This window comes from Fusarium falciforme, chromosome 10 (assembly GCF_026873545.1).
Source record: "Fusarium falciforme chromosome 10, complete sequence".
NCBI classification, from domain to species: Eukaryota; Fungi; Ascomycota; class Sordariomycetes; order Hypocreales; family Nectriaceae; genus Fusarium; species Fusarium falciforme.
In genome coordinates, this window is record NC_070553.1 from 2,750,221 (window position 1) to 2,773,546 (window position 23,326).

The 23,326-nt window shown below is 55.6% G+C and overlaps 5 protein-coding genes across 5 annotated transcripts; 3 read left to right on the forward strand and 2 right to left on the reverse strand.

The window, feature by feature from the left end:
* Positions 1-37: 37 nt before the first annotated feature.
* NCS54_01273000 (PKS-AT domain-containing protein) lies at positions 38-6,409 on the reverse strand (the record flags this gene model as incomplete). The annotated part of the gene is made up of 2 exons (XM_053157955.1): positions 38-1,158; positions 1,213-6,409. 2 exons carry the CDS (start codon positions 6,407-6,409, stop codon positions 38-40), a joined length of 6,318 nt encoding a protein of 2,105 aa, XP_053013930.1.
* A 3,968-nt stretch (positions 6,410-10,377) lies between these two features.
* Positions 10,378-16,064, forward strand: NCS54_01273100 (Fatty acid synthase subunit alpha; the record flags this gene model as incomplete). The annotated part of the gene is made up of 3 exons (XM_053157956.1): positions 10,378-10,903; positions 10,963-15,905; positions 15,954-16,064. 3 exons carry the CDS (start codon positions 10,378-10,380, stop codon positions 16,062-16,064), a joined length of 5,580 nt encoding a protein of 1,859 aa, XP_053013931.1.
* Positions 16,065-16,575: 511 nt separating this feature from the next.
* Positions 16,576-17,186, reverse strand: NCS54_01273200 (U6 snRNA-associated Sm-like protein LSm4; the record flags this gene model as incomplete). The annotated part of the gene is made up of 4 exons (XM_053157957.1): positions 16,576-16,758; positions 16,820-16,870; positions 16,927-17,067; positions 17,184-17,186. 4 exons carry the CDS (start codon positions 17,184-17,186, stop codon positions 16,576-16,578), a joined length of 378 nt encoding a protein of 125 aa, XP_053013932.1.
* Positions 17,187-18,058: 872 nt separating this feature from the next.
* On the forward strand, positions 18,059-19,369 carry NCS54_01273300 (Hypothetical protein; the record flags this gene model as incomplete). The annotated part of the gene is made up of 1 exon (XM_053157958.1): positions 18,059-19,369. The coding sequence occupies one exon, from the start codon at positions 18,059-18,061 to the stop codon at positions 19,367-19,369; it is 1,311 nt and encodes a 436-aa protein (XP_053013933.1).
* Positions 19,370-21,065: 1,696 nt separating this feature from the next.
* Positions 21,066-23,001, forward strand: NCS54_01273400 (MFS domain-containing protein; the record flags this gene model as incomplete). The annotated part of the gene is made up of 3 exons (XM_053157959.1): positions 21,066-21,975; positions 22,026-22,367; positions 22,418-23,001. The coding sequence occupies 3 exons, from the start codon at positions 21,066-21,068 to the stop codon at positions 22,999-23,001; spliced, it is 1,836 nt and encodes a 611-aa protein (XP_053013934.1).
* Between the last annotated feature and the right edge of the window lie 325 nt (positions 23,002-23,326).

Genomic DNA, 23,326 nt, shown 5'->3' on the forward strand with positions numbered 1-23,326 from the left:
CTTCAGTCGTCTATCCTCTATTCATCCATCCATCCATCTAAGCAGCAGCGCCGGGGCCCTCGTAGTCACCGCCTGAGCTGCTGTCGCTACCATCAACACCGTTGGTGGCCGCCTCATCCTGAGTGTACTTGTCCCAGTTGGCAAGGACAGCACCAATCTTGGGAGAGTTGGTCAGCTTGTACACATCCTCAAAGTACTCCTTGGTCAGCGCAAACGGCTTGGCCGTCACGTTGGGAATGTACTTTCCGACCAGCTTGGAGGGATCAATCGATGTCTTGTTGATCTTCTTGAGCAGGAAGGATCGGAAGGGCTTGACGCCCGATCGGAGGAAGGTAGAGTGGAAAGGCACGTCGATACCTCGGAGAGGAATCGTGGCGAATCCACGCTCGAGCTCCAGAGGACGAGGCTTGGCCAGAGTCTTCTCGGCAGAGCCGCGAATGATCTCGCGGAGGTGACCCTTGGCCTCCTCAATGTTGTTCTTCATCTCCTCAATGTCGATCTTCTGCACCTTGAGGAAGTTGGTCACGCCCGCAAGCGTGTCAAGAGCCCGCAGGTCACCAGCGCACACGTACTGCATGTTGGCAATGTTGTAGTTGACAATCTCCAGGAGCCAGCCAGTCTCCTCGGCAATGTTGTCCACCACAAACTGCAGAGCAGCCTCGTTGAACGTCTTGCTGATGCGGCTGGGGTTAACGGCGCACATCGAGTAGTTGGACCGTCCGGCAGCGTCACGCTCCACGGCCACCTGCATGGTGAGACCACGGTAGAACACAACCGACACCAGACTCTCAATAGGCATAACCTCGGCCAGGGCAGCAAGGGCCGAGTATTCACCGAGCGAGTGACCGGCAAAGGTGCTGTTGTTGGGAACCAGGCCCTTAGACTTCATGTCCTCGAAGCTGGCCTTCTCCATCAGGGTAAGGGCGGGCTGCGTGAACTGGGTGGCAGAGAGCAGACCGGTAGGAGAGCGGTAGGTGTACGAGGTGGTAGTCTCGTCAATGTCCTTGAAGATCTTCTCCGACTTGATGCTACCGTCCGCAGCCACAGTCTCGAAGGTCATGGCAATGTAGTTCTGGCGGATAGCCTTACCACGGGGACCACCGAAGTGGATGGTAAGCTCCTTGGGGTTGTTCTTCACAATGTTGGTGATAGAGAAACCTGGAAATCATGTCAGTATACAGTTCACGATGCGTGAATGGGATTTTGACTTACCATAGTTGTCCAGGAGGTACTTGTCGGCGCGGTCCCAGACCTCCTTGGCAACGGGGCTGCTGGCGTACAGCTCCATACCCATACCCTGTTCCTGAGAGCCCTGTCCAGTAAAGACATAGGCGGTGACGGGCTGCTCAACCTCGGCCTCACCCTCGAGAACCTTGTCCTCAGTCTCCTTGTTGCGGACCTCGACCTTGATGATCTTGCGGCCAGAAACCATGCCGGTGTGCTGGAGCTTGACCTCAAGATCGTCGTTGGGCAGGACCATGCCAACCAGGGAGGCATGGAAGCTGCGAACGCGGCCAATGTTGTTCTCAGCGGCCCAGGTCTCGACGAGACTTCGCACAGCAGCGCTAGAGTACATGCCGTGGGTGATGGTACCGGGCAGGCTAGCGTAGCTGGAGAAGACACGAGAGACGTGGATGGGGTTGTAGTCGCCAGAGACACGAGCGTAGTTCTCGTTGGAAGCAGGGGCTCGGAGAGCCAGAGGAGTCCTGCCGCTGAGAGGGATGGGGTTCTCAAAGTTGATGGGCTGGTCAATGGTCTTGCCATTTCGCTCGAGGTAGTCAATGACAGGGTTGCCGTGGGACTCGCCGGTCTCGTAGTCAACGCTGGCAACCTGGATCACCTCCTTGGTGGGAAGCTCGAGCAAGACCTGGCCGCGGGTCTCGATGCTGCTGAACACGTTCTTGTTCTTGAAGCGAACCAGGCTCTGGAGTCGGAAGGTCAGGGTCTGACCGAGGAGCTCAATGTCACGAGGGAGCTCATCGAGGGAGAACCACTGCTTGGAGCGGAGGACAGCAACATCCTTAGTGGTAGCAAGGTGCACCTGGATAGGGGTCTCAACCTTGCGCTGGAAGGTGTTCTCGTAATCGGTGTAAGTACCGCGGTAGAGGAACTGAGAGGTGACCTCCATGACAGGCTCGCCGTCTCGGACGAGGGTGCCACAAACCTCAACCATCTTACCAGCATCCTGGTTGATGACGGCGTTGATCTGGGCAGTGGTGGTAACCTCGTCGCCCTTCTTGAGAGGCTCCGCGCCGGGGATCATGCGGAACTGGTTAGACAGGTGCACAAGCTTCAGGAGATCGCCGTCAATGGTGCGAGGGAAGATGGGCTTGGTGATAGCCTTCCAGCCAATAACAATGGCAAAGTCCATAGGAGCGTAGACAGTCTTGCCAGGTCGGTCAACGAAGGCCTCGCCGGTGTTGCCAACAGCGTGGACAAAGTCGTTGATGGCCTCGCCGGTGATGGTAGTCTTGCCACCATCAAACTTGGCAGTAACATCAGCGTCAAGGTCAAGAGCGTCCTCTCCGAACCACGCCTTCCAGTAGAACTCCTTGATGCGGTCGTTGCGGCCCTCCATGACCTCACGGATGGGCGAATAACCAGCCTCAGGGTGGTAGGTGAAAAGGAGAGGGAGGGCAGCAGGCTTGCCAAGAGCGGTGGTCTCCTTGATCATGTTGACCTGGATCTTGTTCTCCCCGACCAGCTTGACCTCGATCACATCAACATACTGGTTGTGACGAGGCTGCTCGCGAACCACGATGGTGGTCTTGGCAGGGTCGTTGGGGTAGGAAATCTCCACAAACAGACCGCGAGAGGGAGCAAAGATGCGTCGGATGGGGTTGGTCTGGAACTTCTGGCCCTGGGCAACGACGTCCGACATGAGCAGGGCGTGACGCCAGTTGCGGTTAGCACCAGCCAGGAGAGACAGCCAGGAGTCGAGCTCGGGCAGAGTGGCGGCAGCAGACGACGACAAGCGGTAGGTGTTCTTGTAGGTGTCGTAGCTGACAGTCAAGCCCTCAACGTCCAGAGGGATCTCAGGGTCAACCAGCTTACCACCGAAGTACTCGGTGTAAGGGATGGAAGCCTTGTTGTTGCTGTACTGATCCCTGGTCAGGAACTCGATGTGAGACTCGTGGATGTTGTCAAGGATCTCCTTGATAGGCTGGTCAATGACAGTCGAGAACTTGGCAGCAGTGGGACCCTGGAGAATGCAGGTTCGGCCAACGTCCTGGTCAACAACCGCATCCAGATCCTCAGACTGCCACAGGGAGTCCTTCTTGAAGTAGAACTCGAAGTTGTCATCAAAGGTAGGGATGAAGGTGACAGGCTTCTGGGTGGGGCGCATGCACATGATAAGGAAATGCTGGACATCCTGGGCGTTGATGATCTGGTTCTCGGCCTCGGGATAGGCGGCGAGGACACGGTCAATCACGCCGAAGGGGTCGCTGAGCTCAGAGTAGCTCTGGAGAAGAGATGCCTTTCCAGGGGATGTGGTGAAACGCTCCTCCAGACGGTGAATGAAGTCACCAGTAAGAACGGTGTACGAGCGGTCAATCCAGCGTGACTGGTGCTTGACATAGAGGAGCTCGATGAGACGTCGCAGAACCTCGGCATAGGTCATGTCATCAAGGTCGACGGCCTTGCCCTCCTTGTTGCGGCCGAACCAGACCTTCTGGCAGTCATCGTTGAGCTTCTTGATGATGTAGTCCTTGTTCTTCTTAAGCTCAGCAACACGCTTCTCCTTGGGAAGGCTGAAGATCTTCTGGTCCATCTCGGCCCAGAAGCGAACACCACGAGTGGCAAGCTTGTGGATGGGCTCGCCCATCTCAGAGCGAACGGTGATGACACCACCGGCAGGTCCCTTGTAGGTCTGCTCCCACTCACTGTCCTCAAGACCAGGAGCAGCGACAATAGCCTCCTTGGCAGCCTTGCTGGTATGGGCCTCCTTGGCAACCATCATGCGGCTACCGAACAAGCAACCGTCGAAAGGCATGGGAGGGTAGCCGTACTTCTTGGCCCACTGACCAGTAAGGTAGGGGTAGGTATCATCGGCACCACCGAAACCACTACCGGCAACGAGGATGAGGTTCTCCTGTCGTCGAATACGGCCGTACATCTGGAGGATGGGCTGGTGGAAATCCTCGAAGGAGTGGTGACCACCGCCACGGCCACCAGTCCACTGGAGGATAACAGGGAAGTGGGGGTTGGCCTTGGCGATGTTGATGACAGCCTGGATGGCATCGATGGAGCCGGGCTTGAAGCTGATGTGCTTGAGGCCAAGAGTCTCAATGTACTCCTGAGCAACCTCAATGGAAGGAACACCAGCACCAATGGTGAGACCCTCAATAGGAACACCTTCAGAACGAAGCTTGCCGATCAAGGGAATCTGCCAGGACATAGCACGGGGGTTGACGTAGATCAGGTTGACAGAAATACCACGACCAGCAGGAATGGCCTTCTCGATCTTCATGATGGCGTCAGTCATCATGGGGCCGATGAAGTAACCACCACCAGCAAGCTCGATGTGGTATCCAGCGTTCATGGTGGCAGCAACGAAATCCCACGGCACGGTAGCAGGAGTCATGCCTGCAACCACGATCGGGGGGAGACCGAGAAGTCGACTCATCTTGGTGTCGAGGTATGTGCGTCCGCTCTTGGTCGTCACTAGCTTGGGACCGAACTCCTTAACCCAGTCGATGGCATACTTGACGGCGTTCTCCTCATCCCGGTCGAAGATCTCAGGCTTGTAGCCAATCTCGCTCAGTCCACCGTCGACAGTGCCAGCAACAATGACACGGACGCCAGTACCCTCCTTGTTGCGGCTGGTCAGGACACCGAGACCAGAGATACCACCAGGACCAAAGTCCAGGATGTGAGTGGCATCAGGGAAGACAGTAGCCTTCTCCCAGTTGACGGGATCCCGAGTGATGAGGCGAACAAGGGCGGGAACAATGTTGCCCTTGGCCTGCTCACGGAGATCGTTACCGGTGTTGGTGTCGAAGACGGCAATACCGAGATCGCTGGAATCGATGACGATCTCCTTCAGATCCTCATCAATCATAGCAGTGGCCTCAGCGAGGTACTTGCTGTGGAAGGGAGCCGTGATGGGCAGGAATCGGTTCACGAAGCGGACCTTTCGCTCGGTGTAAGGAATTCGGTTCTGGTCAAGACCAGTGGGAGCCTTAACCTTGCGCAGCTGAGAGTTGAGACCGTACAGCGAGGTGGGAGGACCAGTCACAACCAGGTTGCGAGGGCTGTTAATGAGGGACACGCTGATGTGACGGTCCTCAGGAAGGTACTGGTTGGTAGCATCGATGTGCTTCTGGACCTCAGACTGGGAGAGATCGCGGATGCTAAGCATGGGAGTGGGGGAGCCCTCGCCGTGCTCTGATGACTCCCGAAGCATGTTGGGGGTCATGGAGGTGATGGGGAAAGCCTGCTGGCTGCGAGTTCCGATCCAGAAGAGCATGGTGAGGACGGAAGTGGCAATCTCGCGCCAAGAGTCCCAAGAGTCAGCGGCAGCGGTAGCAGCAGCCATCACGATACCCTGGGAGTGACCAGTGGTACCGGTGATTCTGTCACGGAGCATACCGGGGTGCACGCCGAGAACCTTACATGTCACCTCGTAGTGAGCGAGCTGGACAAGACCGATCAGAGGAAAGCTGACGGGGGCCGAGATCAAGTAGTCGACATCGGGAGTAGAGTCGGCGTGGTGAAGCCAGTTCATGACATCAAGACCCTTGGGGAACGACTTCTCGGCGGTAGGGTTCTTAGAGAGGTTCTGGAGGAGCTCGGCTGAGGAGCTGATCAAGTCACCCACGAAGCTAGAGTAGGTCTTGTAGATTTCCCGCAGCTCCTCGAAATACTCCTCGATGTTGCCCTGACCACCGAAGATGGTGTAAATCTCGGCATCGCCATCCTCAGCAGCCCGGAAAAGAGCTGAGGCATGGGGCTTGATCGGTCGGTTGATAACAGAGCGAGCAGTGTAGTAGCTTCGGATGAAGTCGAGCTTCTTGGACTCAATACCGGGCAGAGTGGCGGCAACAGCGTGGGCCTCATTGCCACGGAGGAAGTTGCGCTCAAACTCGTTGAGGACGAGCTTCAGGACCTCCTCGTAAGAGCCCTGCTCATCATCCTCACCCTCGTCGACCTCGTGGGCGATGAGACCGAGGTATCTGGCGACCAAGTCGGGGACGGATGAGGGCTCGTCATCCTGGGCAAGCTCGTCGGTGGCTTCGGGTAGGCTGGCGATGAACTTGTCTTTCAACTGGGAGGCGTGGAAGTGAAGGTTGGTGGGGATGAGGAAAGAGGTCTCGAGAGAGCCGTGGGAGAGAGTCAACGGCCGGAGAGAAGAGCTGGATCTGGGAGTGGAAATGCCCGTCTGAGGGCCTGCTCCGGTGCCGTACATGGTGAGAGAAGGGGTATCGAAGAAAATCTGCAGGCGAAGAGGCAAGAGCGAGCGGTCAGTTTATCTGGTCGATCGAGAGCGAGCTTCAACAAGAGCCAATGGCACACAAACCTATCAATTCAACTCGTAGCACCAGATGAAGATCCGATGCTTTCCCCAAGGACGCTGGTGAGAAGAATCCGGCGGTCCTGGTTTTGCGCGGAAGCTGGCTGGTCCCCTGGAAGGTGGGAGGGGGGAGGAAATTAGTAGAGAATAGCTTAAGAGTCGGTGGAGCGCGGCGCGGCACGAGACAAGACAACACCAGCCAGGCGCAAAGGGGACGAGGAGAGAGGATGGAGGAAGAAGGGAATAGAGGATGAGGATGAAGATGGACAATCTCGAGGAGGAAGAGGTCTAAGATGGCTCGAGGGCAAGATTGGTCCGACCAAGGTATAAGTCCAGATGAGAAAAATCCAGCTTTGGGGACGAGGCACCGGGAGCCGGCTAACAAGGGCGTGGTTGAAGCTGCCGGACGGAGTCTGTGGAGGGGCCGCCTCAGCGAACCGAGTAGCAGGCCAAAATTTCAGTTCTGTTGGGGATATGGAGGGGTATGTATCCCAGCAAGCACTTTTTTTTTTTTAACCAACAATGGATGGAGGGCAGCTCTGCCTCCCTCCACAACCCGGCCTATCTTAGTGCACACCTCAATTGTCGAGAAGAAGAAAGGCATCCACCGACAAGAGGATGTGCCCGCCAGTTGTGAGACCGTGAGAGCCATTGGCATGCACCGCATTGGCGGCTCGCTTGATCCGCCGGCGCCCCACGACGTGAGACACCCCCTGCTGCATGGCACTCCCTGCCCAGAGGGGCAAGGGACCATCCATTGCTGGGCAAGGGTTGGGTTCAGCATGGCCAACCACGAGAAGGGGTCCTCGAGGTCATTGAGATTGTCCAGGTACCGGTACTTGATGCCCGCCAGATGCGATGCTGTTCAGTTCCACAACGCCGTCAACAACGCCGTTCAGTCGCCCTACCGGGAGACTTCGGGGGTGTTCCCTCCCCTCCAGAGCCCCTCTAAGAATCGTCTAGAGCTGTTCTGGAGGGCTCGAACAGCGTTTTGGAGCCGCTGCCTGGGGCGTGTCCGGCCGGCTTGGTGATCCCATGAGGCTGCTGTTGAGCCACGCCTGCAGCGGGCGGATGGACGGAAGGCTGATGGTAGAATTTTTGATGAGATGTCGATTCGTCCACCCGGAACAACAAAATTCTCCTTGCAGACCAATGGCCTGGGCACATACTCGGCACTCTCGAACGGTTCCAGCCATGGGTTGGGTCTGTTTGCCACGGTGTGGCCGGGCTTGCGAAGCAGGTTGCATCCTCAACTCAAAATCTTCCCCTTCAAGTTCCTATCTATCCCCGACATGCCCATCCGTAAGCCATTGTGTCGATATTGAGTTGTATCCATATCTCTCATCAATTCGGAATTGATGATTCCCAGCAAGGGATTTCGTCATACCTTGGTAAGTTATCCTCAACCCTCACCCCATTCCAATTTGTACACGGCTTCGGTTAGGACATGGGACAACGTGAGGCAAGGCGTCCATCCATCCGATATCGATGCCCATCATCAAACTCCGGATGGTGTGTTGTTGACCGAATTTTTCCCCGTCACTTGAGGGTTGCCATTGGAACCGTTGATCCTTGCTGGCAAAGACCATGCAAAAAAAAAAACGGCATGCATTTCGAGAGCTGAGACAAACGTTGGTGCAACGACAGTGAAACCTTGCTTGGAAACTACAGCCGTTATTTAGTCAACCTTTTCTTTTTATTACTCCCTCTGGTTCAACCACCCCACCATCATCACTGGCACTGTTGACGCCAGTTCGGGAGCTTCGTGGGACTCCCGCAGGCCAGCATCAATCCCCGTTGCCAATTTCAGCAACCACCTCACTCTTGCAAATTAAGTCAACCGTCTCGGGGCTTGTCAGGAGACCTTTTCAGCATTGAATTTCAACTGACTCAGAACCTTGTTCCCTAACCGTCAAATTTGATTGAGGAGATGAAACTGTGTCATGGCCATCCCTTGGTTGTCTCTGTTGGCCATGATGATTGAACCCTTTCTTTCTGATTCTGATACTCGAAAGCCAATTCCAACCTCTCGACTTTGTGCCAAAGTCCACCGCCCAGCGCCCAACTCCCGTCCCCAACTTCCCCTACAACATTGACCGGCCCCCCACATTCTCCGTCCAGGCCATCTCAAGCTCCCGAACGTTGTGGGGCTGCTCGCTACGCGTAAAGTACCTGTACAGCGCCGCACCGGCTCGTCTCGGCGTGTTGCCGGCAGAAACTTGCGGAACAACATCCTCTCAAAACGCCGTGATTCAACATCTGCCTCTCATGAGCGCAGGTCTAGTCTTGCCCACACGCGGCATGGTGCCAAGTAGATCTCGTTGCATGCACCAACGACTGTGGCCAGCCGCGATGGCTTTTTGGGAGTGCAGACAGGGAGCCGCAGTCTGTCTTCATCATGACTTATACGGAAGTTGCTGGGAAGAGACAAGGTTTCAGCTATGGCTTCAGGCATCAAAGGGTATCTCAACGGTTGTGCATTCAATCAAGACTCGGCCGCGCGGAGACCGACGGGAAACGAGAAGTCGACGTTGAAATGTATCGGTACCTTGCCGAAACTCATCATGGGCATGAGCCAGACGCGAAATTGCATCGACAAAGCTGCTCCTTGGGCCCTCCCTTCAGTGTCCTACCCTACTGCTTAGTAGGGCCGCACCCTTTCTAGCCTTTCGTAACTGGTGGGCAAGGGTTAGCTGCCACATCCGTCAGATCCCTGGGCTGATGGTGGGAGGACTGTCGTCACCTCACTTCGACCATTCCATCAAAGGCGGCGTTTCTTATCGTCCATGAGCCAAGTTCTCTACCGCAGACCTATAGATAAGCGGGATAAGAGCACAGGCATCAGTGGCTAGCCACCATCATGAGCCCGCTCGGCCGAGCTATCAAGGGCTCATCAAAGGTAAATCCGTGGTGTTTGTGGTGTAGCCCAGCAAAACATGTCTGATGGTGCCCCAAAAGGTCGGTTTCTGGGGAAGCCGCTCCCCTGGCAGCCCCTGGCCGGTGCTCGCCGTCCCAGCTTGTCTTTTCCTGGATAGGACTAGCGCTCTAATATGGTTGAGGAGGGTGCTGCACGCCCATCAGTGAGGACCCGCAGCCATGTGTGGCTCGGGGATGTTCCACTCAAGGTCATCTCGCCCCAAGGCTCGAGAGAAAGTACCGGATACTCAACCGTGTTCCAGCGGGATGCGGGCCAGCAGGGCGCCCTGGCAGGCCTGCTGTAGGTACCGGCAGCTGCCTACGACAGGGCCCAGACGCCGAGCAGCACCATGGACGGGTGCCCCATGGCCCAGACGTACCATGTACTGTACCTACCTTACCCAGGGGCCAATGTGGTGGAGGGAAGGAGGCAACTTGACAGGGGTGTGGTGTAGGCGGGCTAGAGCTTCCCCCAATTTTTTTTTTCTCTCGACGACTTTTTGGTGGGCCGGTTGTTCAACAATCGGCTCCTCCCTCGCCGTCGGCTACAATCGTGATTACCTATTCGTACCGGCCATCCGCTCGTTGGCCCTCATCCTCTGGCTCCGTCTCTTCTCCAATTCCTCCCATTGCTTCTCGCTGGCAGGCAGAACGCATTTACAAACTTGGCCTTCATATTCATACACTCCTCGGCCTCTTCCTTCTGCCTCCATCCTCATCCTCCTCCCCTTCTTTCTCCCCTCCCGCCAGCTGCATATCCTCCCACCTCGCCAGCTTGGGAGCTTCCTGCGACGGCTCCATTTCTCTCTACGTTGGGGTTGAGCGGGCCCCTGGTATAATCACCACCTATTCGACCATTACCTCGCACCAATTCCTGGTTGCGATAGCCAATTCGGCCTTTTCGAGATACCCCTTTCAGATTCCTCCCCCGACCTAATTCCGCCAACATGCGTCCCGAAGTTGAGCAGGAGCTCGCCCACACCCTGCTCGTTGAGCTCCTCGCCTATCAGTTTGCCTCGCCCGTCAGATGGATTGAGACTCAGGATGTGTTCCTCGGTGAGAGGACCGCTGAGCGAGTCGTGGAGATCGGTCCTGCCGACACCTTGGGAGTGATGGCCAAGCGAACCTTGAAGTCCAAGTACGAGGCCTACGATGCCGCCAAGTCTGTTCAGCGAAATATCCTTTGCTACAACAAGGACGCAAAGGAGATCTACTACGATGTTGATCCCATTGAGGAGGAGCCTGAGCCCGCTGCCGCCTCTTCCAGTGATGCTCCCGCCGCGGCTGCTCCCGCTGCTGCTGCTGCTGCTCCTGCGGCCGCTGCCGCTCCCGCTCCCAGTGCAGGCCCTGCTGCTGCTGTGGCAGATGAGCCTGTTCAGGCCGTTGAGATTGTCCGCGCCCTGATTGCGCAGAAGCTCAAGAAGCCCCTCCTTGAGGTTCCCCTTAGCAAGGCCATCAAGGACCTTGTCGGCGGTAAGTTTTGTCTTTTTAGCTGCAATTGTAAGAACGCCATCTAATTTCCCCGCTTCCAGGCAAGTCGACCCTCCAGAATGAGATTCTTGGTGATCTTGGAAAGGAATTCGGTTCCACCCCTGAGAAGCCCGAGGACACCCCTCTCGATGAGCTTGGTGCCTCCATGCAGGCCACCTTCGATGGCAACCTCGGCAAGCAATCACAATCTCTGATCGCTCGATTGATCTCCTCCAAGATGCCTGGTGGTTTTAACATCACGGCCGCCCGAAAATACCTCGAGACTCGATGGGGTCTTGGCCCCGGCCGACAAGACGGTGCCCTGCTCCTGGCCCTCACCATGGAGCCTGCTGCCCGTCTTGGTTCCGAGGCTGATGCCAAGGCTTTCTTCGACACCGTCACCAACAAGTACGCCGACAACGCCGGTATTAGCTTGTCGACCGCTGCTGCTGCCGGTCCCGCCGGCGGCTCTGGTGGTGGCATGATGATGGACCCTGCTGCCATCGATGCTCTCACCAAGGACCAGCGTGCCCTCTTCAAGCAGCAGCTCGAGCTCCTTGCCCGATACCTCAAGATCGACCTTCGCGAGGGCGAGAAGGCCCACCTCAACTCTCAAAAGTCCGAGAAGGTCCTGCAGGCCCAATTGGACCTCTGGACTGCCGAGCACGGCGATTTCTATGCTGCCGGTATCGAGCCCGTTTTCAGCCCTCTCAAGGCCCGCACCTACGATTCCTCATGGAACTGGGCTCGTCAGGACGCCCTCAACATGTACTTTGACATCATCTTCGGTCGTCTCCAGGTTGTCGACCGTGAGATTGTCAGCCAGTGCATCCGCCTCATGAACCGCTCCAACCCCAAGCTCCTGGACTTTATGCAGTACCACATTGACAACTGCCCCACTGAGCGAGGCGAGACTTACAAGCTCGCTAAAGAGCTTGGAGAGCAGCTTATCGAGAACTGCAAGGAGGTTCTCGATGTTGCCCCTGTCTACAAGGACGTCGCTGTTCCTACCGGCCCCAGGACTACAGTCGACGCCCGAGGCAACCTCAACTACGAGGAAGTCCCCCGTGCTAGCTGCCGCAAGCTGGAGCACTACGTTCAGCAGATGGCTGAGGGTGGCAAGATCTCTGAGTACGGCAACCGTACAAAGGTTCAGAGCGACCTTCAGCGCATCTACAAGCTCATCAAGCAGCAGCACAAGATGTCCAAGACTTCCCAGCTCGAGATCAAGAGCTTGTATGGTGAGGTCCTCCGCTCTCTCGCCATGAACGAGAGCCAGATCCTCCCCAAGGACAACGGCAAGGGCAGGAAGGGTCTGAAGGCTACCAGCCAGCCCAAGGGCAAGGTTGAGACCATCCCCTTCCTCCACCTGAAGAAGAAGACTCTTCACGGCTGGGACTACAGCAAGAAGCTTACTGGAGTCTACCTGAACTGTCTCGAGGACGCTGCCAAGTCTGGAGTCACCTTCCAGAACAAGCACGTTCTCATGACTGGTGCTGGCGCCGGTTCCATCGGTGCTGAGGTTCTCCAGGGTCTTGTCAGCGGTGGCGCCAAGGTCATTGTCACCACCAGCCGCTTCTCTCGAGAGGTTACCGAGTACTACCAGGCTATGTACACTCGCTATGGCTCTCGTGGCTCCCAGATCGTTGTTGTTCCATTCAACCAGGGCAGCAAGCAGGACGTCGAGGCCCTCGTTGAGTACATCTATGACACCAAGAACGGCCTTGGCTGGGATCTTGACTTCATTGTGCCCTTCGCCGCCATCTCTGAGAACGGCCGTGAGATCGACAGCATCGACTCCAAGTCTGAGCTCGCTCACCGTATCATGCTTACCAACCTTGTCCGCCTCCTCGGATGTGTCAAGGCCCAGAAGACTGAGCGCGGTTTCGAGACCCGACCTGCCCAGGTCGTCCTGCCCCTGTCTCCCAACCACGGTACCTTTGGTAACGACGGTCTCTACTCCGAGTCCAAGCTTGGTCTCGAGACCCTCTTCAACAGGTGGCACTCCGAGAGCTGGGCCAACTACCTCACCATCTGCGGTGCTGTCATCGGCTGGACCCGAGGCACTGGTCTCATGTCCGGCAACAACATCGTCGCTGAGGGTGTCGAGGCCTTTGGCGTCCGCACTTTCTCTCAGCAGGAGATGGCTTTCAACCTTCTCGGCCTCATGTCTCCTTCTCTGGTCAACCTGTGCCAGTCTGAGCCTGTCTTTGCCGATCTCAACGGTGGTCTTCAGTTCATCCCCAATCTGAACGAGACCATGACCAAGCTCCGCAAGGACATTATGGAGACCAGCGAGGTCCGCCGGGCTGTTAGCAAGGAGAGCGCCATTGAGAACACCATTGTCAACGGTGCTGCTTCTGAGGTTCTCTACAAGAAGAAGACCATTGAGCCCCGTGCCAACATCAAGTTTGACTTCCCCAACCGACCTGACTGGAAGAAGGAAATCGAGCCTCTCAACGAGTCCCTCAAGGGCATGGTCGACCTTGAGAAGGTTGTTGTTGTCACTGGTTTCGCTGAAGTCGGTCCCTGGGGTAACTCCCGTACCCGATGGGAGATGGAGGCTTTCGGCGAGTTCTCTCTTGAGGGTTGCGTTGAGATGGCCTGGATCATGGGTCTTATCAAGAACCACAATGGTATGGTCAAGGGTCAGCCCTACGCCGGTTGGGTTGATGCCAAGACTGGTGAGCCCGTTGACGACAAGGACGTGAAGCAGAAGTACGAGAAGTTCATCCTCGAGCACTCTGGTATCCGCCTGATTGAGCCTGAGCTGTTCCAGGGTTACGACCCCAACAAGAAGCAGTTCCTCCACGAGGTCGTCATCGAGGAGGATCTTGAGCCCTTCGAGGCCTCCAAGGAGACCGCCGATGAGTTCAAGCGCGAGCACGGTGACAAGGTTGAGGTCTTTGAGATTCCTGACAGTGGCGAGTACATCGTTCGCTTGAGGAAGGGTGCTTCTCTCTGGATCCCCAAGGCTCTCCGCTTCGACCGTCTTGTTGCTGGTCAGATCCCCACCGGCTGGGACCCCAAGCGATATGGTGTGCCCGAGGACATCATCTCCCAAGTCGACCCCGTCACCCTCTTCCTGCTCGTTTCCACTGCCGAGGCTCTGCTCTCTTGTGGTATCACCGACCCTTACGAGTTCTACAAGTATGTCCACGTCTCCGAGGTTGGTAACTGTGTTGGTTCCGGTATGGGTGGTGCTGCTGCCCTCCGTGACATGCATCGTACTCGCTTCCTTGACCAGCCTGTCCAGAACGACATTCTTCAGGAGTCTTTCATCAACACCATGTCTGCCTGGGTTAACATGTTGTTGATGTCTTCTTCTGGTCCTATCAAGACTCCTGTCGGTGCTTGCGCCACTGCTGTCGAGTCCATCGATGTTGGTTACGAGACCATCATGGAGGGCAAGGCCCGCATCTGCTTCGTCGGTGGTTTCGATGACCTCGGTGAGGAAGGCTCTTACGAGTTCGCCAACATGAAGGCCACCAGCAACACCGTTGATGAGTTGGCTCATGGCCGTACTCCCAAGGAGATGTCTCGTCCTACCACCACTACCCGAAACGGATTCATGGAGTCCCAAGGTTGCGGTATCCAGATCATCATGACTGCCAGGTTGGCTCTTGACATGGGTGTCCCCATTCACGGTGTCCTGGCTCTCACCACCACCGCCTCTGACAAGATTGGCCGCTCCGTCCCTGCTCCCGGACAGGGTGTCCTCACCACCGCTCGTGAGAACCCCGGCAAGTTCCCCTCGCCTCTGCTCGACATCAACTACCGTCGCCGCCAGATTGAGCGCCGCAAGAAGCAGATTAAGCAGTGGCAGGAGTCTGAGCTGGAGTACGTCCATGATGAGATTGACGCTATGAAGGCTCAGGGTGGCGAGTTTGATGAGAAGGAGTATGCCCAGGACCGCTTCACTCACATCGAGAAGGAGGCTGCTCGACAGGAGAAGGAGCTTCTCCGCAGCATGGGCAACAACTTCTGGAAGAGCGATCCCAGCATTGCTCCCCTCCGTGGTGCCCTCGCCACCTGGGGTCTTACCGTTGACGATCTTGATGTCGCTTCATTCCACGGAACTTCCACCAAGGCCAACGACAAGAACGAGTCCAACGTCATCTGCCAGCAGCTCCGCCACCTTGGCCGCACCAAGGGCAACGCTGTCTTGGGTATCTTCCAGAAGTACCTCACTGGTCACCCCAAGGGTGCCGCCGGTGCTTGGATGATGAACGGTTGTCTCCAGGTCCTCAACACTGGTTTGGTCCCTGGCAACCGCAACGCCGACAACGTCGACCCCGTCATGGAGCAGTACGATCTCATCGTCTACCCCAGCCGAAGCATTCAGACCGACGGCATCAAGGCCTTCTCAGTCACCTCTTTCGGTTTCGGTCAGAAGGGTGCGCAGGCCATTGGTATCCACCCCAAGTACCTCTTCGCCACCCTTGATGAGAAGACCTACCTGGAGTACTGCAACAAGGTCGAGGCTCGCCAAAAGAAGGCCTACCGCTACTTCCACGACGGTTTCATCAACAACACCCTGTTCGTCGCCAAGAACAACGCTCCTTACAGCGATGAGCAGCTCAGCAAGGTGCTGCTGAACCCTGATGCCCGTGTTAGCGAGGACAAGAAGACCTCCGAGCTCAAGTTCTCTGCCGACTTCATGAAGAAGTCGGAGAAGGTTGTCTCGTCTACCAAGGCTAAGGAGACGGAGCAGGTCATGGAGGCCCTTGCCCTCAAGGTGGCCAACAAGAACAGCCAGGTCGGCGTTGATGTCGAGGATATCTCGGCCGTCAACATTGACAATGACACCTTTGTCGAGCGCAACTTTACCGCCCAGGAGATTGCCTACTGCCGCCAGGCCCCTAGCCCCCAGAGCTCTTTCGCTGGTCGCTGGAGTGCCAAGGAGGCCGTCTTCAAGTCTCTGGGTGTTGCCAGTCAGGGTGCCGGTGCTGCCATGAAGGACATTGAGATTGTCAAGGGAGAGAACGGTGCCCCTACTGTCTCTGTAAGTTCACTTATCCCTACAAGTTCGAATAATGCTAACCAGTTTCAGCTCCACGGTGACGCTGCCGCCGCTGCTCAGAAGGCCGGTGTGAAGGACATTACTCTGTCCATCTCGCACTCGGATAGCCAGGCTATTGCCGTGGCTGTTGCCAACTTTTAAATACATTAGGGAGGATTGTGTACATCTTTAGCCACGTGGGCTTGCAACGGGAGTTTTGATAAACATCTGTTTCCATATGTTGTCTTGCGCGTTCTAATGAGGTATATGGGCGGCCACAGTAAGGCCTTCTTAGGCATGTGGTGCTGATGGAATCTGCACGGAATAGACCGGGTAGAATGATTTATGCATAGAATAGACGATATTTCGGCTTCAATTACCGTAACTGCGCTGTCTGTAAATCTAGTGATGTTGACTGGCATACCTCGTACAGTCAGTGTATGCTCACAGCAGTGTACTATCCATGCCCACCTGTCCCCTGATTTGTCTTGCTTGGTGGGATTGTCGTCCACTCTCTTTAGGGTAGGGTCCCATGAGTGAGAACCTGAGGCGTTGGCACGATATCAGAGGGACAGTTTCCCTTTATTGGATATCGAGCATTCCTCTGGCGGGAGTGATGCATAGCCACTTCTGACCATACGTGGAGGGTAATGTCAGAGGCATAGTGGCAATCTTATTGACCTCGACCTCGTCCACGGCCTCTACCACCACCACGACCGCGTCCACGGTCACCGCCTCGTCCACCGTGATCGCCTCTTGGCTGTCCTCCTCGTCCGCCGCGGAAGTTTCCTTGCTGACCTCTCTGGGACTCGCTAACCTGGTCGATGATCTCGTCTGGCACTCTAAGGTATTTAATCTATTCGTCGTCAGCGTTTCTCCTTGGCATATCGTGCGCAAGCCTCGAGGTTGTAACATACATTGTTTCCTTTGACATAAACCTCTGGTAACCGCACAAACTTGTCGCCCTCCTGCGTCCCGGTTAGTATCTCCCCTCGTAGCTATCGTCCTCGCCGGGTGTACGTACAGGGCTGGTCTGGACCACCTCCCTGAGTGTAAGGTTCATCCATGTGTCGCAGGAAACCAGATGTCCGTTGAGAGTCTCGCCGTTCTTGAGTTCGACCAGCATGGGGTGGCCTTGGGCCGCGTTTAGTAGACCGAGGGGTAGCTATGTTTGGAGAAGTGGTTAGCTCTTGCTGCGTTGTGCGATGCGCCGGGGAGCGAAGAGACGGGAGAGATGTTGTTGGCCTCGAAATCGGGTGCCGGAGGGTTATGCGAACGTACCATGGTGTCGGGTCTGCGCCAGCGGCTATGTGATGTGTGATGCGCGCGCTGGAAAGGGAATGTTGAGAATGGAACAACTCAGTGGAGCAGCTTCTCGGTGAATCCAAGGTGAGCGCTGAGAGGTGAGGGGCGGCTCTGCGCGGCTGTTTACCTCCGCAGTTGCATAAATACGTTTTTAGAGATATTCTCCAACGGCGGAAGTGTTCCGCCAAGGAATTCAAACGCAAAGAAGTGCCGACCAAATTCAAGCTCCGGAGAACCATGATAATTCCTCAAAAACCATGAGCCGCCCGCAATTGTTGCCAGATGGGCTCTGGCGTTGCTTGCGCCCGGCATTGGAAGGATACTCCTTACCTCGGAGCTTCAATTCGCAATTTCTCCCACCGACGCAGCGAACATGGACCGGAAGACGATCGACCGTGACCCAGTGTCGCCGAAATACTACCAAAGCCTCGGGTGACAAGCGCCCTTCCCGCCATGTGGGAAGTCTCGATCAATTCTTTCAAATATTTGAGCCAGGGAGTGATGGCCAAGGGACCATTTCTAAAGGGAAGAAGCCCCAATGCCCGGTCCCACCGGAGGAACGGTACAAGACCGCCAGAGGCTCGAAGAATCCTCTTCTCAAGCTAGCATCGCCGCATCTTGACCATACAAGCACCGAAGCAATTGTGGAAGCTCTCAGAGTGCTACGGGCGCCAAACGGCCGTGGACAAGTTGGAAAAGTGCCGAACCGTCATAAGAGAGTGATCCACCTGGTCAAGTTCCTTGTCAGCCAGCACGGCTACCCCCTCGATGCGTTTATCTACGAGTGTATGATGGACACCCTGGTAGATCCCGTAGGCTCAGCCCGAGGAGTTGACAGGCTGCTGGATGACATGGCTGGCCAGAACATTCCTCCTACGCCAACTCTATGCTACAGCGCCCTGCAAGCTTTGGCCATACATCCCGACTACGTCGTACGCCAGCGGGTAATCGAGATGATGCAGAGTTACTGGTTCGAATTCACCAGAAGCGCCAGGCAAAACATTATTGTGGGGATGCTCCGGGAAGGACAGCACGAGCTCGCCCTGTCAAAGTTTGAGGAGTTCTTTGAGCAAGAGGGACGGGTTGAGCTTTGGGTCTACGACGCCTTCATCATCGAATTTGGCAGAGTAGGCCTCTTTGATGGACTGCTGGAGATGCTCAAGAAGAGGAGAGCTGCCAAGGGTACAGATGATGCCTTTAGGAGCCTCCTCTACCATGCTCTGGATGTCTTCAGTCAGGCATATCACTACGAGGGGACGGTTTGGGCATGGACACGCACTGTTAGGACCCCTATGCACAATCCCTCCGTTGTTACTCTCGAAAACGTTCTGGGCACGGCAGCGAGACACGGCGACATGATTTTAGCCCATGAGGTTATCAACATCCTACGTAACCTGGATATCAAAATCTCCAAGGAGCATTACGAAGCCCTCATCGAAGCCTCCATCAAGGCGGGAAATCTGGGGGGTGCATTCCAGCATCTGAGCACCATGGAGCAAGCAGGTCTTCATCCGGACCGAGGAAGCACCAGGACTATCTACAAGGCACTGAGGGAAAACCCAGAACGCATCGAAACGGCGGTCGGTGCTCTCGAGGAAAATAGGGGAAATCTTTCGGCGCAGGCTATCTCGGTTACGATGGAAGCCATGGCCCAAGAACGTGGCACAGAGGCTGCCATGCCTCTCTACCGCGATTTTGCCTTCCTCAGCGGCAAGAACCCTGACCATTTCCTCTTCAGGGATTTGTTGATGAACACTGAGCAGGCCAAGACAAGGTACACTCTGGCAAAGGACTACAGCTCCATGTTCAGAAACGAGGCGGTGTCAAGAGATATCATCAAGGCGTATGACGCGATGATCCTGGCCTGCCTCGAATTCGACGACCTCAACGTTGCGTTCAGGCTGGCAAGCCGTGTTATTGCGACGAATAGGTCGAGAAATGGGGAGGAGGACCCCAAGTTATGGCGGTGGGCGGAATGGGTCCGGCCCCTTGTCAGAGCTGGTCTGGAAGTGGAGGATAACCGTGTATGGCCGATTGTGGACGCGCTGGATCAAGGTGATGATGGGCCAGCCAAGATGGTGCGGTTGTTGCTTTCCCAGCGCCGCCAGGGAAGCAAGGGGGTTGACACGCGGGAAAAGAACGACACGCCTGATGCCTTGTAGGAGCAGCGCTGAGCGAATGAACTGCTGAGCGGAAGAGCACTAAACTGCGAGGCCAGCCAATACACGGGTTACATTTTCAGTCAGCTCGGCAGCCGGCAACTTCGGGGCCTATCAGCTACGCAGACGCGGATAAGATGCTGTCTAAATCATCATGTGGCAGAGACAATTCCTCACTACGAGAGTCAATGACGTGACAAGCAGCAGGATGCGAGCTTTGGCTGTGAGGCTCCGGCAGGATGGGCCCTATATGTTATGGTTATCGAGTAAGCCAGGTCAGCTCCGCTCCGGGCCTTCCGGGGGGATGGAGGTCGAGCAGAGTTCTGGTCCGCATGTGCGGTGGGCGTCGATCCCGTCAGCGGCCGGGCAGTCGGTGCCAATCAAGCCGTGGTCATGTCATCTCACGGAAGGGCGCACGTTTTGCTAAGCCGTTATGCTGGAATACGACCAGGACTCTTTGGAGATGCGGCCTGGTCCTAGCTGACGGATCAAGGCCCGGCGGAGTGAGTCACAAAGGATCCAGCAAGAGATTCGACGGTATTGGCTCGAACCGGTAGAAGAGCAAGAGCCGTGAAATAAGCATCGTGGACCTGTGGATGCCGGGGCTTGGCATTGCGGCTCGTCCGGGGCACGGCGAGAAACTCTGGCCGAGGGTGATTAATTGGATTGCCCGATTGGGCAAGTCTGCTTCCGGGAGCACGGGGCGATTTCTAATCGTACCGAGCTAAGAAACGTGTGTGGCTTCAACGGCATGTGGCAGCCAGACGGACAAGGCCATGACGTACCTATCGAAGTCGACTAATACGAACAAACGAATCTCCATCTTGCCAGAGTGAATGAGTTGGCAGTCAAGGCAAGAGTCTGATGTGAGAACCACGCATCTTCCAAGGGCGCGAGAAGCACCTTGTTCCTTCTGGATGAAGTTTCTTATCATCCAACAGTCACTACAAGATCCAACATCTCGTTGCCAAGTCGTGAGCCGAGATGTGTTAGTGCTCACAGATCCTCATGCATGCTGTCGATCTCTACAGTACAACATGGAATGTACATCTAGACCGTTCTGCTGCAGGGGGCCTACACGCTCAAAATGTAATCATCATTGTGAAAATCTCGGTCCCACGGCTCTGGGGGAGATAGCACGCGGCGATAACTCTAAACCTACGGTGCCGCTTCTCGCGTCAGCGTCAGCCCTAGGCTAGACCTAGGGCTAGACCGTGCCATCCTCTGTGACTGACTGAAACAAGAGGTAGATTTGCAATCTTGGGCTCTGTGGCGTGCATCCACTTGGATGCCACCACGCGGCTCTTGGCTAGCTCACGTCCTTTGGCCGCGAGAGCTCAACTCTTACAACACCGAGCACCGAGCCAGCCCAACCAGAGATTGGTAATGGGCGCATACGAGTTAGTCCGAGTGCGATATGCAAGCCGTTCAAGCGGCATGTGGTAGTGTGTATTCCCTCCCATCGTCAAGTCCGAGCTTCTATCTCCGTGGCGTCGAGGTTGATTACCCAGCAGCATGATGAATCGCGGGGAAGTATTATGTGCGAAGGCCGGGTGTGGTTGTCTGGAGCGGACGTGTATAAGATGTCATGATGCCGCAGTAGTTAATGAAGTAGACTCAACAAGCTTGAAGCTCCCCATTCGCAACTCTGATATCATACAAGACACGAGTGTTATCAAAGAAACCACAATCACACACAATGGCAGACATAATCAGAGACGCCCCCCTGGGGCAAGTCATCCGCTTCGTCACCCGAAACAAGTACCTAAAGTATCCAGAGGAGAAGGAAGACTTTAAGCTCCCCGACCCCTGGATCACACTCATGAACAACCCCGACGCCATCGTCGAGGACGCCCCCGTCGAGAACCTAACAGTCGCCGCCTCGTCCGCCTCCTCCACCGTCGCAGCAGACGACGACACAAAGCCAAAGCCAAAGAACAACAAGCCAGAGCACGATGAGGATCCTGAAAAGGCTGATAGACCTCCCCTGAGGCTGCAGCGGACTCGCTCGGCGCAGGATACGCAGGCTTATACTGCTGATAGACTGCACGCCGATGAAGAGCACGAGATTGAAAAGGTTCAGTCTATTCCCATCGTGCCCAAAAAGACAAAGGATGGTGCTATTCTCGTCGACTGGTACTACAGCGATGACGCCGATAACCCGCACAACTGGTCCAACAACAAGAGGCTGGGCATCTCGCTCATCATCTGTCTATACACCTTTGTGGTTTACACTTCCTCGGCTATCTACACGTCGTCGACTGAGGGTGTCATGAAGGCCTTTGGCGTGAGCCAGCTCAAGGCTACACTCGGCCTGGCGCTCTATGTCCTGGGATATGGTATTGGTCCTTTGCTGTTCTCGCCCCTGAGTGAGATTCCTCGCATCGGCCGTAACCCTGTTTACATCGTCACCATGTTCCTCTTTGTCATCATTTCCATCCCGACAGCTCTTGTTGGAAACTACCCCGGCCTTATGGTTCTGCGATTCCTTCAGGGCTTCTTTGGCTCGCCTTGTCTTGCCTCGGGTGGTGCATCCCTCGGTGATATCTACAGTCTCATGGCCCTCCCCTACGCTATGATGGCCTGGGTCTCTGCTGCTTACTGTGGACGTAAGTATCCCCCATCTCCTCCTCCCCTAACAAATACTAACATCTCCAAGCTGCCCTAGGCCCCCTGCTCAGCGGCTTCGCCGTCCCCGCCAAGTCCTGGCGCTGGTCCCTATACGAGAGCATCTGGGCCTCTGCCCCGGTCTTCATCCTCATGTTCCTCCTCCTCCCCGAGACGAGCGGCGCCAACATTCTCCTTCGTCGGGCCAAGCGTCTCCGCAAGCTCACGGGCAACGAGCGTTTCATGTCGCAGAGCGAGATTGACCAGCGCAACATGAAGGTTTCTTCTATTGCTCTTGATGCGTTGATCAAGCCCATGGAGATCACAATCAAGGATCCCGCTGTGCTTTTCGTGCAGGTGTATACCGCCATCATCTACGGTATCTACTATTCATGTAAGTTTCACTCTCATCCCCTTATAAGTCCTCAATTCTAACTGGACCAGTCTTCGAGGTCTTCCCCCGTGTTTACCCCGTCTACTACGGCATGAATCTCGGCGAGATCGGCCTCGTCTTCCTCTGTGTTCTCGTATCTTGTATCATCGGAGTAGCCATCTACGTCGCCTACCTCTACTACTACATGGACCCCCGCATCGCCAAGCGCGGCTGGCCCGTCCAAGAAGCCCGTCTCGCTCCCGCTCTGCCGGCGTCCATCGGCCCCACGATCGGTCTCTTCCTCTTCGCCTGGACAGCCCGCAAGTCAATCCATTGGATCGCCCCGACCATTGGCATCACCATCTATGGTGCTACAGTCTTCATCGTCATGCAGTGTATCTTTGTCTACATCCCCCTGAGCTATCCCATGTACGCCGCCAGTCTGTTTGCCGCCAACGACTTCTTCCGTAGCGCACTGGCCTGTGGTAGCGTGCTCTTTGCTCAGCCGTTGTTTGATAACCTGGGTGTTGCCAAGGGTACCAGTCTTCTCGGTGGACTCAGTGTCATTGGCATCATTGGTATCTGGCTGCTCTACTTTTACGGCGCTAGGCTGCGAGCTCTGAGCAAGTTTGCCGTCTATGAGCATGTGGAATAGGGCTACTGACAGTTGAATAACTGGCTATCACTAGACAAACACCAAAGGAAGAGAATGTATTGAATAGGTAGTGATGGAAATACCATGGAGGACAGAGAATAGGATAGATCTAATCGGATAGACGACGCAAAGGATAATGATCATGATTTTAAACAACGCATACAACTGCTCTACACATCGTGATGGCTCAGTAGTAATACGCAGCATCAACCCTTGATATTCCCATGGGTATCTCTAAACATGAATAATTATAAAGTCAAACATTGGCCGTGTCTGTAACCGCTGCCCTTGATCCATGGGCCAAAATCAATTCCCCCCCAATCAT